Source organism: Vanellus vanellus, assembly GCF_965231255.1.
Source record: "Vanellus vanellus genome assembly, chromosome: 1".
Lineage (NCBI taxonomy): Eukaryota > Metazoa > Chordata > Aves > Charadriiformes > Charadriidae > Vanellus > Vanellus vanellus.
Window position 1 is genome coordinate 194,009,125 of NC_138905.1, and position 13,617 is coordinate 194,022,741.

The 13,617-nt window shown below is 40.2% G+C and overlaps 1 protein-coding gene across 1 annotated transcript in view; it reads right to left on the reverse strand.

The window, feature by feature from the left end:
* Positions 1-964: 964 nt before the first annotated feature.
* FREM2 (FRAS1 related extracellular matrix 2) overlaps positions 965-13,617 on the reverse strand; it is a gene marked incomplete at both ends in the record, with an annotated part of 140,509 nt that continues 127,856 nt past the window's right edge. The window contains 7 exons of the mRNA XM_082481988.1: positions 965-1,477; positions 3,129-3,275; positions 4,183-4,370; positions 5,815-5,941; positions 11,172-11,306; positions 11,393-11,520; positions 12,693-12,797. Of these exons, the coding sequence (XP_082338114.1) occupies positions 965-1,477; positions 3,129-3,275; positions 4,183-4,370; positions 5,815-5,941; positions 11,172-11,306; positions 11,393-11,520; positions 12,693-12,797 (1,343 nt within the window). The remainder of the gene's footprint in view (positions 1,478-3,128; positions 3,276-4,182; positions 4,371-5,814; positions 5,942-11,171; positions 11,307-11,392; positions 11,521-12,692; positions 12,798-13,617) is intronic.

Below are 13,617 nucleotides of genomic sequence, written 5' to 3' on the forward strand. Positions count from 1 at the left end.
GTCAGTGTCGTGATTCCTAGGCTCGGTTCAGGCAGAACCTTGTCCTCTGCATTTTGAATCTAACTCTATCATCTTCTCTAGGTACTGAAATACTTATGCTTGCAGTTCCCAGCAGTGGATATGCACTAACAAATATAATTTACCTCACAACACTTCCATGATCCGTTACAAACTTAAGAGGACATAAGCATCTAGTTTCTGCGAAAAACAAAATTCTTTCTGGATTTGTTGTATTCTTTGGCTTTATAAAATCATAAATAAGGAAAAGAACTTCTCAGATTAAATAGCTGAATAAAAAGTATGGATTGCATCCTGTGACATGCAACTGATTATAATGCTATGCTGCCTAATTTAACTGTCTTTTCAAAAAGTTCAGTTACACATAAGTAAAAAAAAATAATAAAATAAATCACTGGTATAGCCAAGTGAAGTCAAAAGCTTATAGGAGGGAGGATTCATGCCTGAGGCATTTCATCACCTTTCAGATTAATTGTAGACATTGAGTTCTCTGCGAGAAACAGTACAAAATTTAACTGAAGAGTGTAAGGATTCCTCCTCTCAAGTATTGTGTGTTTCCGAAGAAACAGATTTCCTCTCTAATTGCAGACAGGATATATAGCACCTTTGGATAGTTTCTTCTACATTTTTAAATGTCAGAAAATAGAAAAGCAAAACAAAAACCTCTCCCTTACAATGCAGTTCCTTGAATTGCTGCTTAAGATTAGTGCATGATATACGGATGTCAGGATTACCTGTCGTGCAAAGTGGGAGATTCAGTACGGACTCTTCTATTGTTGATAATGGCAGCAAGAGTTCAGGATAAAAAAATTTCAAGTACATCTAGAAGCATATGAACTTTTTATTCCTCATGAGTCACCATGACCTGCTGCAAACAAAGTGCAGTTCAAGTTTTTTTCTTCTGAGGCACTCTGGAGACTCTGGCTTGAATCCTGTGGTCTTGGAATCAAACCTCCGAGCTGTCGCTGCTGTAATTATATGGTAGCATCATTGGTTCATTGCTGCGTGACTCCTTTGTGGCTTCCTTCTTTTCAGAATTTTGTTTCCGTTTTAGCAGCAAAATGATGATTGCAATTAAGCCAATGGCAAGGAAAATGGCAGCAGCTCCACCGATGATTGTGACTACGCTGACCCCGGCACTTTGGTTATTCAGTTCCCTGGGGAGAATGCCATTGACTGCGACCTCCCTTTGAGGAACCTGTTTCTTGCTGGTGCGATCTAGTGCGATGTGCTGTATGTTTGTTCCTCGGTTGTTTTCCACTCCAATGTCTTTTGTAAGTTCTGTGGCCTGCTCAGCTCCCCTCTTCTGACGTCTCTGAGTGGATGCTCCTGGGCTCCCACCACTAAAGAGAGAGTGGTACTGGTGCTCCACACTTCTTTTGCCGATTCCACGGTTAGCATTCTCTTTTGAACGTACAGTGTAGATTGTATGGACATACCACTCCCTACCCAAAGACACCTAGAAAGATAATTTTTCGTATTTAAACACACACCTACACAATATGGACAGCACTATACACAGAGGAAATCAATCAGTGTTCTGAATTGATTGCCTGGACAAGTACTTTCAAAATCATGCACAGATAACCCCCACTGTGTGCCAATGTGCCACAGAGGAGTCATGTTTTCTGCCAAAATTTTAGGAGGGGGCAGTCTCTATTCCTCTCCATGGCCAGACTCTATGGCTATCAGCTGCAGATGAAGCAGCATAGCCTTTTTTTTTATACTGTCAGTATAAAAAGGCCATATGAAGAACCTCAGCTGCAGACAGGCCGCAGTAGAGGACCTTCCAGGCTCAACCTGCCATCTGGTTGGGCCCTGGCTGTGGCTCTATTTCCATCTTAAGAAAACAATTTTTTACTGTGAGGATGATTAAACATTGGAACAGGGAGGCTGTGGAGTCTCCACCACAGGAGATATTCAAAATCCAACTGGACACAGTCCTGGGCAATCTGCTCTAGGTTGGCCCTGTTTTGAGCAGGGGGTTAGAATAGACAATCTCCAGAGGTCCCTGACAACCTCATCCATTCTGTGATTCCAGGATTTCCTGCAGTTAGCGTGAGATGATGCTATCTTCTCTGAATTTGCCTTGTCTTTTTTGGATACATGATAAATTTGGACTTCGCAAGGTCCTGTAGGATTGTCCAAATACTTTCTTAAAGCTACAGGCTGATAATTTCAGTGGTTGCATACAAGTTCTATTATTGTAAGGAATAACACATTTTTCATCTTATTCTTGTTTTTCTAAGTCTTTCTCAGGACATACTGTTGCTTCATATTTTAATTCTTTCGATAGAATGGGGACAAAAAATTACTGCGTTATTGGAAATGGATTCTTCATATAAAAATGAGATTTCATTTTCATGGGGACAGATTATGAAACCCTTTTTATGCCGGTCAGTAGGCTGTTCTCTTAAAATATGCCATTGCTTACAATGGAACCTTTAATACTGAAGTGGCCAGGAGTAGGATTAAAGTCTCCTCAATACTTTTTCTACTAATTTATACACTTGAGTTTTGCATGCAGTTTTGCAAATACTGAAGAGACAAATACTGAAGAGACAATTCCTGGCTGGGTTATATAGATCAACAGGGCGAATGCACACAGCTGAAGGATTATATTGAATTAATAAGTAGTTGCACCCTTTAAATGTCAATTTCTAGGCTTTCTAGTGCTTAGGTGTTTCACAATGTGCAAGTTTGTGAGGAGAAACTTGCACAGAAAATGCTGAGTAACAATTAGATTTTGATGAAGTTCACTATAATTTCTTATGACTCCTTTATTTTTTGTCTTTGACAAGTGAGATAGGAAGCAAAATTGTGTAACAAGAAACTTAACAAGTCTTTAGAAGAAATGCCTAAGAGTAATTTGTATAATTTCTGGTTAGCCTGTGGAATTAGACAAGAGAAAAGCATAGTAACTCCACAAGAATCTTTTAGTCCGTATTTTATATCCAGAATTTTTTTAAGCATTTATAATCCTATTTGACTGTCACTGGAATCAGAATAAATCTTTCTATTGGCTTCAATATGACTTACTGTTAACAACACTTGTGCAAGTGTTTCTTTTTTGGTTCAGTATTTTTGCTAATAAGCTACAGAAATCATACCTGAAATAGAGGAGTTGAGTCTACTTTAAAACCATCCGAGCCTGGCTGTTTAACTAATGGCATTGCTTCAGGATCATCTATTGCAAGTTTTGCATTAAAAAGCACATTTCCAAAGCTTTCGGCTTGTGTCTCCGGCTGAGCTTTGTCCTACATGGTCATGGAGGGAAAAAAAGAATTTGTAAAACACAGATTCATTTCTTTTAGGAAAAACAGTTCTAATATTTATAGGCAATGCATAAATTGTGTAATTTACATGTGCTCTTTTATGCAATACAGTGTAATATCAAGACAAAAGACATGAGAAACAACTGTGGCCACATCTGACTTGTATTAAATTCTATTTAATCTCTTGCCTGAAGACTTTTTTGTTGAAATACAAGGGGTAAACACTGAAGAACAACCATAGCTACATTTTTAAAATAAAGAGAGATACATAAATGTGGCCTGAAATAAAAGTAAGGAGTCTATTTCCCAGTTTAAAGAAGCTACCTTTCATTTCTATTAACAGACATTCATATAAATTTGTTTAGATCATTAGATAGTCATCTTATTTAAAGTTAACTCTCTGAAAGTTGTGGATCAGGTCAATAGTCATCTAGGCTTATTCTATAATTATTTTCAGAAGGGAAATAGTCTCAGATATTCTAAGCCAGCTTTCCCTATCGACTACAGAGGCAACTAACTGGATGATTAACTTTACATTGTAGACTAAATTTTAGATGGCTAAAGATGAAACAAATCCCAATCTTTAACTTGCTTGTCTCCTAAGACTCCCCTTGTGGTCAATGGATATAGACAATGCAGAGAAAAAGCCTATCTTGGGATTCTAAGTTAGGTCAAACTCTAAATGATGAGAGTCCCCAGAAAGATTAACAATAGAACCAAGAGGGAGAAAGGTAAGATACCACCTTCATCAGTTCGTATTAGCCTGGAGCTCATCAAAAATTTGGTGCTATCAAGAACATTTTAAAGAACCATTGGTTTTGGATAAAAAAAAAGTTAGAGAAAAAATAAAAAATATATATGTGCATCCTCCCAGAATTAGAACACTTACCACAATCTTAAATCTGTACAGAAGGGACGGAGAATCAGCAAGGCACCCATATTCAGTGTTGGATGGATTATATTTGGGTACATATCCATCAGCTCCTGTGCACAGGAAAACCTTCTCGATGCTACAGTAGAAGGAATCACCCAAATTCTGTACTGGATCCACCATCACCCGACCATATATGATATCACCTGTAAACAGTGCACGCAGTTTACATCCTATTACATTGGAACATTTAGCACAGTACTGGGCTAAATTAATAAGCCTAGTCAAGAAGCTCCGTGCAGTGTAATGTGACTGCAGTTCCTGGTCATTGCAAAGGTCCAAGATGAAGATTCTCAATCTGCCCACAGCTACATCCAAAGTCTACTTGAGCGTACCCAGCTTCCACCATAGGGGGTTGTCAAAGGCCATAGACACTCTTCCATGCACTCTGGGCCACATAATAGCATCAGGAGGCTATTTTCTGTTGCTATAACCTGAACCAGTTCAGGGGCTGCTTTAAATTCTGGGCTATACTGGTCTCCATTCAAAAAGTGAGTTAAAGAAACATTATGTACTCCTGTGCACCAGACCAGGGTGTAGGTTTTGGCCTCCTGACCATGTGCTCCATTGAAGAGACGTTCTTTATGTCAATAGAATCCTGTTCAGGCTAGGTAAGAATTTACTTATGCTTGGTCAGACTGGCATAATGTACAAGTGAAATGAACATTATGAAAAGTCACAGAGACGTTTTCTGAGATTTGGCTCCCTAATGTGTAACTGCATTTCAGCTGTCTGATAATGTTTAAGAATAGAAATGCCAGGCCTGTACAAATAACCCGGGCCATTGCTATGCAGGCAAGAAAAGTATACTATGTGCAGCAGTTAGATGCATATGGCAGAAAATGGTTAAGGAAGTCTGAGAATCTGAAGACAGAAAGGAGAAATGTTGTGTTGCTTTTACATCAATTTGGAGCAACTGTAGACTTTTTAGAGAGAGAGAGAATAGGTACCTGCTGTTCAAGAGACTGCAAAAACATCACAAAAGGCAGTCATGTATTCAAGGTGCTGTCACTCTATTAAATAGGAAAAAGAGGCACACAAGGAAAGCAGAGACATGAACTGACTGCTTAGGTCCACTGACAGATGTATCAATTGAATCAATCTTCCCACCCCCAGCCTACTCATTGGAGGGCAGGGGGAAGGGAAAAAGCCTTGATTCTGTGCAAACACTGTTCAGCGATAGCCAAAACATTGGCATGATATCAACACCATTTTAGCCACACATGCAAAGCACGGCACCATAGTGGTTACTACTAAGAAAGTTAACTCCATCCCAGCCAGACTCAGTACACTAACCGGCAACAAAAAACTGTGTAATAGTCACTTATCAACTAGGAATATTCTTAATATGAGCCAACATTTATAAAGTGCTCAGCTTATGAGAAATGGCAACAGTGCTGTAACCCTCAGACATAATAGTTTAGCGCAGATTGGCCAACAGCTCTGATGTAAATTGCCAGGTAAGAAAGGCAAATGCAGAAGAACACAAGCAGCAAGCCCAAACCCTTACTCCTGTCTTGTTTTGACTGAAACAGGATCCTGATATTGTGGAACATATGTGAAATGTGCACGATCTGTGCACAACTGTACCTTCTGAGAAAGCAACATCACTTTCTTGCCCAAAGCCCATTGAGCCATCAGATAGCCACAGTGCCTTTTTGGAGAGGAGGAACATCTGGGTGTTCAAGCTGAACTCAGCAGCCACTGGGTCACTGACCTAAAACACAACAGCATAAGGCTCTTCAACAAGTATTCTTTAATGACTCCTAAAACACAGCATGATCTTCTCCCAATGTACATTATTTATCAGCTCTGCACATCTACATGCAATAATACAGTTTAACCAAAAAGATTTCTTTGTAGTAGACATATATTGCCATATATTTTACATGCATACAACCTCTGGGTTATCTGCCTCTGTGATATTTGATAGGATTCTAGGTTAGCTTCTTTCCACCACATTTTTCCAAATCCGAGCCAAGGAGGTGCCCAAGGCAACTTATGTGTGGGGGTAACATGGGGAAAATATTTCCCTCAATAACTTGTCTCCCTCTGACTCACCACAGCCTGTTTTCTCTATCCCGTTTTCATTTTTACACCCAAGTCCCACCTCTGCTTCTGATCCTCTGCCAATTATTTGAAAGTACACACTGCTGAGGATTTATTTGCAAGTATGAGTACTTCTGATGTGCTGCAGGATATCAGATTATGCACACGAAAATGCACCACACAATTTGAGCATCTTTTTATGCTAGTGTTTATCTTTATATATTTGATACAGTTACCTATGCTTCTTCCTTGATTACATTACAAGAATAAAATAAATCAATACTATCAGCAGCAAGTTCTCATTGGGCCATATAGTGTACGTTAGAAGACAAACTATACAGGGACATGGCACAACAAAGGGGAAAAAACATAGTGAACAGAATTGGGAAGAGCACAAAGTTCAAAAAGATGCAATGTACCTGAGGGAACCATCTGGAAGACACACACATTCAAAAAACATAAGACAAAAGAACAAGAGGCCACTAAACAAATAAAAAAATGCTAATGTGTATATTTATGTATATATATGTGTATGTGTGTGGAAAGGAAGACAGGAAAACAGAAAAGAAAACATTCTTGTTGGCTCATGGACAATGGGCTGATGGAATGGGATATAACCATATCAACAGAAACTACTGCTGCAAGTTATACAGCTGACACATTTATTCTTTTTCAAATCCTTTTTTTCACAATAGAGCCCCAAAATTATCAAAGCAACAGGATTTGGCAAGAAGAATGTATAGCTGAAATATTTTTATATACCTACTGCTACCCTTTAGAAAGAGGAACCCTACTCCCATAGCCTTTTCACAGAAATAATAATTAAAAATATCATTTCCACTCTCTTTATAATGCTTCTTTCTAAATGCCTGGGATTCAGGCTGTTGGGTTGCAGTGCCACAGCTTCAAATACCTGACTGACACAACTGGTTTCCAGCTGTGGTTCTGAAAGAGAATCTAGCATGGCCTCATCAAGCTCTTCCTGGGAAGAGTAGATGTCCACTGAATAGGAAACAAGAAGTGTGTATTCAGCTAAAGGCACTGGACTTCAGCCACATAGTTTACAATGATGGTCAGAGCAATGGCCTGGGCAAATACTATGCACATAGCTGTGAATACATCTCTCAGGCATCCTATTTTTAGTTACTGTTTTTATTTCAGTTCTACGTGTAAGTCTCAGTGCTGCCAGTGGCTGACCCATAGCTGTAATTTATGACAGTAGTTTAAATGTAATTATTTAAATGTAATTTAATTATTACATTTAATTATTTAAATGTAATTATTTTCATGTCCATTTGAGGCATTTTAAACAGGAGTTCATAGAAAAATAATCTGTGAGGATCTGCTGGGTGAGAAGAATATTGTCAATTCATTCTGCCTATTTGCCATGCTCATCAACTCTGCATATGGATGACTTGGGGACAATGCAGATTGCGCATGGTAGACATCCTCACCTCACTGGGACCAAAGCCCATGACGTACTTGGTACCTCAAGAAGCTTTTGAGACCAGTCCGTCCCAGGGGAGTAAGTAACCTGATTATTATTATTGTTAAGTGCTTCTGTTAGGAAATAGTCATGCACATTTAAAGAAAGGAGATACTGAAAGTACTGGGATAAAGCAGAGCTTGGAGGCTGAATGCTATACATGTACAGGAAATCCCAGAGTGAGATAGTGGTAATACAATACTCACTAGTGTTCCAGGCTACCTGCTCCTCTTTTCAGGGGCCACAGAGAGAGGAAAAAGCAGATGGGCAGATACATGTTAAAGAAGGAAATGTTGAACCAAAATCTCCAGGGGGGAGATACCAGATATATTGTCTGCTTGATGTTTGATTCTTAAAACAGCCCCTCACGCATGAACAGTGAAAACAATTGTGAAGGAAATCAGAACAAAAAGTTTCCAAGAAAATTAAAAGCTTCATATTAAAAAGCCCAAGAAGCCCTGTTAGAAAGGGTTCACAGGAACGCCACAAAGATGATCAGAGGGCTGAAGCACCTCTCCTATGAGGAGAGGCTAAGAGTTGGGGTTGTTCAGCCTGGAGAAGAGAAGGCTCTGGTGAGACCTTATAGTGGCCTTCCAGTAGCTAAAGGGGGCCTACAGGAGAGCTGGGGAGGTACTTTTTACAAGAGCATGTAGCAATAGGACAAGGGGGAATGGCTTCAAACTGGAAGAGGGTACATTTCATTAGATATTAGGAAGAAATTTTTCACTTTAAGGGTGGTAAGGCACTGGAACAGGTTGCCCAGAGAAGCTGACAAGGCCCAACCCCTGGAAGAGTTTCAGGCCAAGCTGGACAGGGCTTTGAGCAACCTGGTGTAGTGGGAGGTGTGACTGCGTATGGCAGGGGGGCTGGAAATCGATGATCTTCAAGGTCCATTCCAACCTAAACCATTCTATGATTCTATGACTCTATGATTTCATCATTAGACTTTACAGGCAGTCATTTTGGTCCACTTGGGACACTTGCACTCACTAACTTCATAGAATCATAGAAAGGTTTGGGTTGGAAGGTACTTTGAAGATCATCTAGCCCAACCCCCCTGCTGTGGGCAGGGACATCTTCCACTAGATCAGGCTGCTCAAAGCCCCATCCAACCTGGCCTTGAATACTTCCAAAAATGGAGTATCCACAACTTCTCTGGGCAACTTGTTCCACTGTCTCACCACCCTGAACCTGAAAAATTTCTTCCTTGTGTCCAATCTAAATCTACCCTCTTTCCATTGCCCCTTGTCCTATCACTACAGGCACTGGTAAAAAGTCTCTCTCTGTCTTTCTTATAAGCCCCCTTTATATGTTGAGAGGCTGCAATAAGGTCTTCCTGAAGCCTTCTCTTCTCCAGGCTGAACAGCTACCCCTCTCTCAGCCTTTCTTCATAGGAGAGGTGTTCCAGCCCTCTGATAATTTTTGTGGCCCTCCTCTGGACTCTTTCTAATAGGTCCATTTCTTTCTTCTACTGGGGACCCCACAACTGGATGCAGTGGGCCTGTGCAAGGTATCAGGTGTTTCCTAGTCTAAGGACCAGTGTCACAGTCTGACCTTTTACGCTCATTTCTCTGTCTTTTGTTTCTTATATTTAAAACATGGATACTAATGCTTATTCAGTTTTGCAGAACGCCTAGAAATCTTAGAGGTAAAGTGCTAGATACTGCCCAGTGAATTTGTGCTACAGTGCTGCTGCTAACTGTTGCTTTTTTGGGATTTTGGGACCTGCTCTAAGTCCAAATAGTCTTTCAATCTATGATTGAAGGGAATAATATCACGGGCCACAGAATTTCCTGAATTCCTTTTACTATGAGTATCTCAAGAAAAAGGGCTGGTCTTGGTTTGAAAATTGCTGGTGATAGGGGACTAACTGGCCACTGTCCTTGGTGATTATGACACTATTGCAATTTTGCACCTTATCCGTATTTTGAATTGAGGTACCTGCAACTTCCATATACTGTATTATTAAAGCTTTATCTGATACACTGATCCCTATAGTATCTATTTGTTTTTTCAAAGGCAGTCCTTAGTCTTAGTCATAGTTCTTCGTTCTTAGTCATACACTTCTTCCAGTAATAGTTAGATCTCTCCCCAGGCTACTTTGCCCATTTTGCAATGATTTTTGCAGGTCTTTTGAATTTTATTCAAATTATCAACAACTTCTTGTTCATATAAGGACCAGACACAAGCTGGGGTTCTGCCTTGCTGTGAATTGCTTTGGAGTTCCGAGAAGTTTAGAAATGCCAGACACAAGCCAAAGTGCTGAACTAGCATAAACTCCACCTCCCTCCCTCCATTCAAACTTTTAAAAAATGTTTTGCTGGGTTAACTCTGAGAAGGCAGGTTTCATGTCAGTTCATGTATCACCTCTTTGCTTCACCAGGACTGCCGTATCAGGAATCATCTGTTCTCCCATAGCTGGCATAACACCAAATTAAAGCATAGAGACTGCATACATTCCTTTGTGTACTCTTGCTAATTCAATAATTGTGCATCCCTGACTGATTTATACTGTAAGATTTATACTGATCAGATTTACACTTTAATAGCATACATCTATACTATTTATGAGCACGAAACCAGAGCCACACTGTTCCAGTATTCATTGCATTGGCTCCAAATAACAGAAATGATAAAACTTCCTCACATATCCCAAGGTCACACTAGCCCTTTTGACAACACTGTAAGCTGCCAGTTTATGTTCTGTTAACTACCCAACATGACCCCCAGGTATTTTTCAAGCATTGCTTTCTACAGCAGAGTCCATTTCTCCATATTTTGTTCCCAGCTACAGAGCTTTACAGATGGGCTTTGTGAAAGGTATATTGTTTGCCTGTTCCCACATTACCATATGATCCATACTGCTATGGGTGGGATTTGTCTCACTCTTGTGGGTCTTAAAGCTAAGCATTTTACCAGTGTTGACTATCTACACTTCCTCTATAGTCAGTGAAGGAAGTCCTACCTTAGGACTGAATGAATCTTCCTCTGGAGGTCCCACTTCTAATACCAGAGACATAGTTCTGACCTTTGTGTCAGATGAAAACCTTCTGATAATAGTTTTATGTTTTCCTAATGATCTGATAAAATTATTTCATACCAAAGCCAACAGGTAAAGAAGCCAAAGGTTAGCTCATATCACAGTACCTATCACCCAAACCAATGTCAATGAGCTTCCTACTGGCTATCAAAGATCGGCCACGCATTGAGGCCGAAAAAGCATTTGTGGACCCAGATGAGTAAAACTGGTTAAATAGGAGGAGAGGAGTATGTGCTGCCCCACCAATTCAGGAATTGGTTTGTTGATAAGCAAGTAAATTTGGTTTCTAGCGCCACCGTTACAAGACCAACAAAGGCATTTTGGGAATCAAAATATAAAGGAAACATGAAGAAGGTATCTCTGGGGTGGTACCTGCTGGAATCGGATATCCAGATCAAATGTGATCGGCTCTCTAGGATTGCAGATAACTGGTAGGCTGTACTCCTGATGCGGAGCAGTGGTACAAGCTATCAGCTTCACAGTATACGTTCCAGAATAGTCTCGAACCTGAAGAGAAAGAGAGAGAGCTGTTCCACCAACATCCTACCTATCAGGCTGGCGAAGAGAAGGCACAGTGAAGGCTGAGGTATTACCGCAAAATCAGAAACAAAGCTCCACTGCTGTACTGGCTGGTTGTACGTTGGCTCGCTTCGGATAAGGCTGAGGCTAAATGTCAGGCCCAGGTGATCAGCCGACATAACCATGGAAGTTAGAGATGAAGCTAGAAACATGCCAAGAGACAGATTTGTCACCTTTACTATTTCACTGCAAACTCTTAGAGCCTGAAAAACATTCCAAATAATTCATAAAACATGATGCCATGGTTGATGTTAATACCTTTACAGGGCACTGGGTTTTATTAACCGAAACTAACAAAACCAATTACAGTCAACACAGCTGGGTCCCCTTGATTCTTGTTCAACTGTCTATTAAACAGTTGCTTTTGGGCTACACAACCAGAACTGTATGAAGATTAAATTTAACAGACAGGCAAAACAGTGAGAGTGGAATGGCAAAGATCTATAATCCCTCCTGTTTTAAACTTGGAATGTCAGCCCAGGGAACACAAAATAACTTCTCTTAGCAGCGTAACTCTTTCAGCTCTGCCTGATACACAAAACTTAACACTCTGGAGGACAGCTGAGAAAAAGCAGAAGTACTATGAAGGATTTTTATAGGTTAATAAAACTGAGTTAAACTAAAAGAGATTTCTTAAAATGCCTTTTTTTCCCCCCTTCTCATTATTGTTCAGCAGATTTAATTTAGTCAGATAATCTTTTCCATGGCTGGCATTCATGCTCAGATTTATGTCTGTAGACAGAGTCTTACACCTGTGATTATTCTGAATAAAGGCAGTGGGGTTTAAACAGATTAAATTGCAGGATCAGGTCCTTAGCAATGACTAATTGAATGGCAGTCAGAATGTTTTATTAACAGAGTGATACAATGCTCATACAAGACCTTTTTTACTCTCTGAAAAAGCTCTAAATCACCTAGAAAGGCTTCAAGTTAGAAAAGAAATTTTAATGCTATCTAAGTTCCTAGGGCAACATAAGTAAATAGCTAATCATAGCTTTTGGATTAAAAACATGTATTTATGGATCCCTAAGGGACAGAATGGCCTAGATCTTCATCTTTCATAAATCAGGCTCTTGATCAAGTGGAACTATCTACTTTCCATCAGATTCATGCATATTTCATTAAGTTTGACAATCCGAATACAGTCATCAATGACAAGTCAAAAATCCCAAGCAGAGTGAAAATCCTTATTTAAAGAGCACAGTACAGAAAAAATTCAGATAGCACTAATAGAAATAAGAAAAATGAATAGTATAAAGTTTGGGAGGGGTGTCTTTGTTTTTATAGTACTGCAAAAGCATAGATTAAGCTTACCAGGATGGGACATCACAAACACACCATGAAACCGGGCTTCAGTCTTGAAGTTGACAACCAAGCGTCCCTCTTCACTAATACGCATGCTGGTTGGGTACAGGGAACCTGGCAGCAGAAGCCAATTCACAAGGTTTATTCCATTGGCAGATGACAAATAAATCACACTCCTACAAAACACTAGTCCCACTCTCATTTCTCCTTGTCATGTCAGCTGTTTGGGAGAGGGCCTGCTGGTACCTTTTGGGTTGACTCAAGATTCTTCTCAAGCAAGAATCTACACAGTAGGACCTAAAGTTTTCACAATGCTTCAGCTTTCCAAAGCACGTACAGAACTTTCCAGCAAAATCATGGTTTTACAAGTTTATCATGGACCCACACAGCCGCTTTAGTAGACTGAGGAAAGTCCACAGCAGTCCATGATTGTGTTCAGGCAACAGCATGGTCAGCTGCCAGACAGGTTTGTAGAAGGAAGAATACTTTTGTTTTCACCAGGTTTTCAAGCTTACTTCTACAGCTCTTTATCAGTGCCTCCCCATCCGTTGTCCCAAGTCAGCACCCACCAGCATTTAGTTGTAGCAGTTGGTTGTGGCTTCCATGGAAATATGCTTGTAGGTGCATGAATCTGTGAAACTCATTCTGACGGGCTTTACACTGCTGTTGATTTCTGGCATGAATCTGGCCCCCAGAATGGACCTAATGTTTCCTAATTTCATGTTACAAGGTCTTGTGTATATGTCAGAAGTGGTTTATTGCTGTAGCTTGCAGCCAAGCCCCTTTTTCTCTAGAGTTCTGCAAAGCTTCACAGTTCAAGTGTTTCCTTCAGTGCTCCCTTGCAGAGAGCCAGTGATGTGCCACCATTTTGCCTGCTAGGGGCAAGCAGGAAACAGGAATGTTCCTCCACGAATGTTTCAGAAACCTACCACAC